Source organism: Durio zibethinus, chromosome 8 (assembly GCF_047325235.1).
Source record: "Durio zibethinus cultivar Kanyao isolate XHJ-2024 chromosome 8, ASM4732523v1, whole genome shotgun sequence".
In the NCBI taxonomy this organism is placed as follows: domain Eukaryota; kingdom Viridiplantae; phylum Streptophyta; class Magnoliopsida; order Malvales; family Malvaceae; genus Durio; species Durio zibethinus.
Window position 1 is genome coordinate 5,257,451 of NC_143169.1, and position 6,000 is coordinate 5,263,450.

The 6,000-nt window shown below is 32.1% G+C and overlaps 1 protein-coding gene across 1 annotated transcript; it reads left to right on the forward strand.

The window, feature by feature from the left end:
* The first annotated feature begins 3,067 nt into the window (after window positions 1-3,067).
* Window positions 3,068-5,485, forward strand: LOC111278779 (heat shock cognate 70 kDa protein-like). The gene has a single exon (XM_022865401.2). It carries the CDS (start codon window positions 3,310-3,312, stop codon window positions 5,272-5,274), a length of 1,965 nt encoding a protein of 654 aa, XP_022721136.2. The 5' UTR covers window positions 3,068-3,309; the 3' UTR covers window positions 5,275-5,485.
* Window positions 5,486-6,000: the final 515 nt, after the last annotated feature.

Here is a 6,000-nt window from a genome sequence, read left to right on the forward strand (position 1 = left end):
TTTTTATTGGTTTTGAGTTATTATAATTTATCATGCATAATAAAAAAATAATAATGATAAATATAAATATAAAAGATATAAAAACAAAAAATTGCAAAATTATGTTACTTTTTTTTTTTTGTCTTTCTTTTAAAAAAAATATTTACAAAAATTTTTATAATTTATAACAACTTGAAAAATCATACATTTAAACAAATAATTAGTAAAAAATACAAACCTTATAATATAGTATGAAAAATTAACAAAAAATAATCGTAATATATAAAATACTATATATATATATATTTCAATTTTAATATTTTATATTATTTTTTATTTTATTTGTTATTATTTTCATATTAAAAATAACTATAAATATATTCAAAACAATAAAATTTTTTACAAAGTCTAGTTCTAGTAATATTAAAGTTGTCCCCCTTTAATTTTAATGCAGGAATTTAGCCAACTTACAACTTAACGTTGTGCTATTTGTATTTTAATTGAGTTTGTCTTGACCAACTTAAGACTTAATGTTATGCTACTTGTTGGGTTTTGTGAGACTTAATTAGTTTACATGAAAAAATATTTGTTGCCTTTTCCTTCTCTTCTTTAGTGGTAACTTTTTTTATTTAAATTAATTTATTTATGCTTTTTTATTATTTTTTAAAAAATATTTTTCATTAATTTTACAATTTTTGATATTTTTCGAATAATATGTTCTATTATCAACAAAAATAATTCTAACATAATTAAATAATAATTATTAAAAATAAAGGGAAAATACTATTAAGAATGAAAAAAAAAAAAAACATTGATAAGTTGGGTAAAAAAAATTTGAATGTCTAGAAGTAATAAAGAAAAAAAATAAAATGATATAATTGATAGTTGATTAATAATAGTTACCTAACTTTCTAAATAAATTAATAGTTAAAAACATATTGATCAACATACTAAAAACAAATTAAAAAACACAATCCCTTTTTTTTCTCAAATTAAATCTCCACATTTTTTTTGAATTGTTTCAAAAAATTTTTCAATTCCCTTAACACTTACAATTGTTAATTTTTAAAACTTTCATATTGTTTTTTACTTTTTAGTATTTAAATTTATAGTTTATCAATATTGTAAAAAAGTGAAGTATTAATATTAAAAAACTTTAAACTCAAATTTTCTTAATCCCTATCTCACTTTAGATATGAATATTCAATTTGATTAATATATAACTAATATTAAGTATATAAAATTATAAATAATTTTAAAATTTATTTGCAACTGTTTCATATGATAAATACAATCTAATATAAACAATTAAAAATTTTTTTTAGTAATTTCATATGATAAATACAGCCTAATATAAATCATATAATATGCTAATGATCGCTTTCATTTATAGCTAAATCATATACTTTTTATACGAAAATTATCAACTATGATTTTTTTATCAATCAATCTAAAAATAATTGTTTACATTATTACAAAGCCAACTCAAAATTGGTTTGGTCCCAAAAAAGTTATTTACATTTTAATTTTAACAAACAATTTAAAATAATTGGTTCTATTATCACAAAATTGCCTCAAATTTGGTTTAATTCCAATAATTAAATTTTTACATTTTATTTTTATAATTATGTTAAATAACGAAAAAAAATGAATGCAAACATTATTAAGAATGTATTTTATGTATTCAAAAATACAATTTTGTATTTTTTAATATAATAATCAATATAAAATTTCTTCTCAATTTTTCATTAAAAAATAGAATTTATTGCAAATTGTAGTTGATTGAAATAAAATTATTTGAATTAATTGTTCTTTTCTTAATTAATATAATGTTTTCATTATTATTTTTTAAAATCTATTATTTACAATAATTACTTTTATATTTATTATTAATATTATTTATATTTAAAATTATTTCTTATGAATTAAAAAAAAGATCCAAAGTAAAAGTGAAACACCATTCTAGTAAAAATAAAAAAAAGACATGATTTTTTTTTTTGTAAGAAAAAATTCAAGGGTAAATAGGTTGTTTAATCTTTTAGGTCAGGATAAGATGTACGGTATCTGACAGTCTAAAACAGGTGGCTACAGGTTGTGCATTTAAGATGACCTTAACAAGTGACCACTAGCAAGACTCGAACCCAAATCTCTTCGTTGAGGATAATTTTTGGATTTGTGACAATGTGGCATTTATAACACAGCACTTTCTCATTAGCTGTTTATGGCATTTCAGCTTCTTGATGAATGGAGTTTAGAACATGAGGTGAACTATATTATGAAATACAAATTCAAGCACTTGATGATGAATTTTATTATTCTCTAACTATCAACCCTTTTTAAAACTCTACGGGCTATACTATTTCAAAAATAATATGGGTTTTGTGCCCCGTGTAGAGACGGCAATCAAGCCCGTCTTCGACGGGTTTCGGCCCGACCCGACCCTATAGGGTTAGGTTTTTTTTTTTAATTTCGGGTTTCGAATCGGGGTCGGATAAAATTAGGTAACAATCGGGGTCGGATTGGGTTCGGGTATGCCTAAAACCTGACCCTACCTGACCCGACATTATTAAAAAATTATTTTTTAATTAATTAATTAATTAATTAAATATATTTATATAATGATATTTTTAAATATTTATATTTAAAAAATAATATTTATATTTAAAAAATAATATTTTCATTAATTTCGGATCAGATCGGATCGGATACAATTTAAATAGTGTCGGATCGGGTCGAGTTTGAGTATTAAAAAATTCGGATCGAATCGGATTCGAACTTAATAAAGCATAAAATCGGGTCGGGTTCGGGGCGAGCAAAACCCGTCCCGAACCCGACCCGATGCCATCCCTGGCCCCGTGAGATCAAACGGTGGCACAAGATGGCAAGATTTTATGTGTTATCTTTCAGAAATCTAAGCCCAACTGCAATAATTTTTTTTTTTGTCGGCCGACTAAGCAAGTGTTCATTTCATTGGCCGGCCTGGCCCAATTGAGCGCTGATGTTTCCTTCCAAATCTTTCCATTGGCTGCTGAATTGCGGCCGACCCACACATCATACTAGAGTCTAGACAACCAAACCAATTTAACCACCTCATCCTCTTCTCCAGAATTCTCCAGGTTCCCCCTCTTTCCTTTTCTGCTTTTCACCGTCTTTCTACTTTCCTCTCGAAATTTCTGCATAATTCCCATCCCCTTCTATAAATATATATTACTCTGTTCCCCCATCCAATTTCCAACCAGAACAAATTCATCAAAGCCATCTTATAAACACTCAAATACTGTTTTATAAACTCTCAGGTTTCCTGCACGGTTCCCTATTTTTCTTCAACAAATGGCTGCCAAAGCTCAAGGCAAGGCAATTGGGATTGATCTCGGGACGACATACAGCTGCGTTGGGGTGTGGCAAAACGACCGCGTCGAGATTATAGCCAATGACCAAGGCAACAGAACCACGCCTTCTTACGTAGCTTTCACTGACACAGAGAGGCTCATTGGCGATGCAGCTAAAAACCAAGTGGCCATGAACCCTCAAAACACTGTTTTCGATGCCAAACGTCTCATTGGTCGTCGTTTCTCTGACCCTTCAGTGCAAAGCGACATGAAGCACTGGCCTTTCAAGGTCGTTGCTGGCCCTGGTGATAAGCCAATGATTGTGGTTACATACAAGGGTGAACAAAAACAGTTCGCGGCAGAAGAAATTTCTTCTATGGTATTGATCAAGATGAAGGAGGTTGCCGAGGCTTATTTGGGCCAAACTGTGAAAGATGCGGTTATCACCGTGCCTGCTTATTTCAATGACTCACAAAGGCAGGCTACAAAGGACGCTGGAGCCATTTCAGGGCTTAATGTTATGAGGATCATCAATGAGCCAACGGCTGCAGCAATTGCTTATGGTTTGGACAAGAAGGGATCGAGGTCCGGCGAGAAAAACGTTTTGATTTTTGATCTCGGAGGAGGTACTTTTGATGTGTCATTGCTGACGATCGAGGAAGGGATTTTTGAGGTTAAGGCTACTGCTGGAGATACTCATCTCGGAGGCGAGGACTTTGACAACAGGTTGGTCAATCATTTTGTTCAGGAATTTAAGAGGAAGCATAAGAAGGATATTAGTAGCAATGCAAGGGCTTTAAGGAGGCTGAGGACAGCTTGTGAGAGGGCGAAAAGAACTCTTTCTTCCACCACTCAAACTACCATTGAGATTGACTCACTCTATGAAGGTATTGATTTCTATTCTACTATTACGAGAGCAAGGTTTGAGGAGTTGAACATGGATTTATTTAGGAAGTGCATGGAGCCTGTTGAAAAATGCCTCCGAGACTCCAAGATTGATAAGAGTCAGGTTGATGAGGTTGTTCTTGTTGGTGGGTCGACAAGGATTCCTAAAGTTCAGCAACTTTTGCAAGATTTCTTCAACGGCAAGGAACTTTGCAAGAGTATAAATCCTGATGAGGCGGTTGCTTATGGAGCTGCGGTTCAGGCGGCTATTTTGAATGGTGAAGGGAATGAGAAGGTCCAAGATTTGCTTCTTCTTGATGTCACGCCTCTCAGCCTTGGTATTGAGACTGCGGGTGGGGTAATGACAGTATTGATTCCAAGGAACACAACTATTCCCACCAAGAAAGAGCAGATTTTCTCGATTTATTCAGATAATCAGCCTGGAGTTTTGATTCAGGTCTATGAAGGTGAAAGGGCTAGAACCAAGGACAACAACTTACTTGGCAAATTCGAGCTTACAGGCATCCCACCGGCTCCAAGAGGTGTACCTCAGATCAATGTCTGCTTCGACATTGATGCAAATGGTATCTTGAATGTGTCTGCCGAGGATAAGACTGCAGGAGTGAAGAACAAGATCACAATTACCAATGACAAGGGAAGATTGAGTAAGGAAGAAATTGAAAGAATGGTGCAAGAGGCAGAGAGATACAAGTCAGAGGATGAGGAGGTGAAGAAGAAGGTAGAGGCCAAGAATGCCCTCGAGAATTACGCATACAATATGAGGAACACAGTGAAAGATGAAAAGTTTGCTGGAAAACTTGATCCGGCAGACAAGCAGAAGATCGAGAAGGCAATTGATGAGACTATTGAATGGCTTGACAGAAACCAGTTGGCAGAAGTTGATGAATTTGAGGACAAGTTGAAGGAACTGGAGGGCCTATGCAACCCAATCATTGCAAAGATGTATCAAGGTGGTGGAGGAGATGTGCCAGTGGGTGGTGCTGAGATGCCCAAGGGCGGATACGGAAAAGCTGGATCTGGTGGAACTGGTGCCGGACCCAAGATTGAGGAAGTCGATTAAGTCTCATCAATGGGATTTTCAAGAATGTTCTGCAATTCTGCATATGAAATTTGCTGGTGTTGCCTTTTTTGCTCTGTTTTTTTTTTTTTTTGGCTGAGTGGTATTTGTGTAATGTACTTATGGCATTTGAGAGAGATGCATAAATGAAAACTTTGTAGATGCTAACTGTTATTAAAATAACAATGTAATAAAAAGTTGAAGGTGTCCTAAATTTTTTTTCGAGTTCTATTATTTCTGACCTTATTGTCTCGGCTTCCCCTGCGTATTTTCTAATGAATTCACATTGGGTGAGAGCAAAGCACATAATTTCTCAAATAAAGTCAAAAGCCGAGAGAGGAATGATCCAGGCGTACAGGTTGAAGCTTTTGCTCTTAGTAGATCCGGTAATTTTACTGTTTGTATTATGGATAATTTCTAAAATTTATATTATATTATATATAAAATATAAATTAATAATAATTTATATATTTATATTTTATTTTATATAATTTTAAGATTTTTGAAAGGAGTAATTTACTAGTACTTAACTTGGGCATCGAAGTAATTATGTAACTAGGCATTCAATTTTTTTTCTATAAGAAAAATTTAGGATAGATAAATTATTCGATTTCTTAGATCAAGATAAGATATATCGTATTTGATAACTTAACTTAAGATAAGTAATTGTAGATCGTGATTCGAGATGATTTCAACAAATGATCACCGATAAAATTTAAATCCAATATC

What these genes read in the sequence shown, in the direction of transcription:
- LOC111278779 (XM_022865401.2), top strand. Translation starts at nt 3,310, where the DNA reads ATGGCTGCCAAAGCTCAAGGCAAGGCAATTGGGATTGATCTCGGGACG.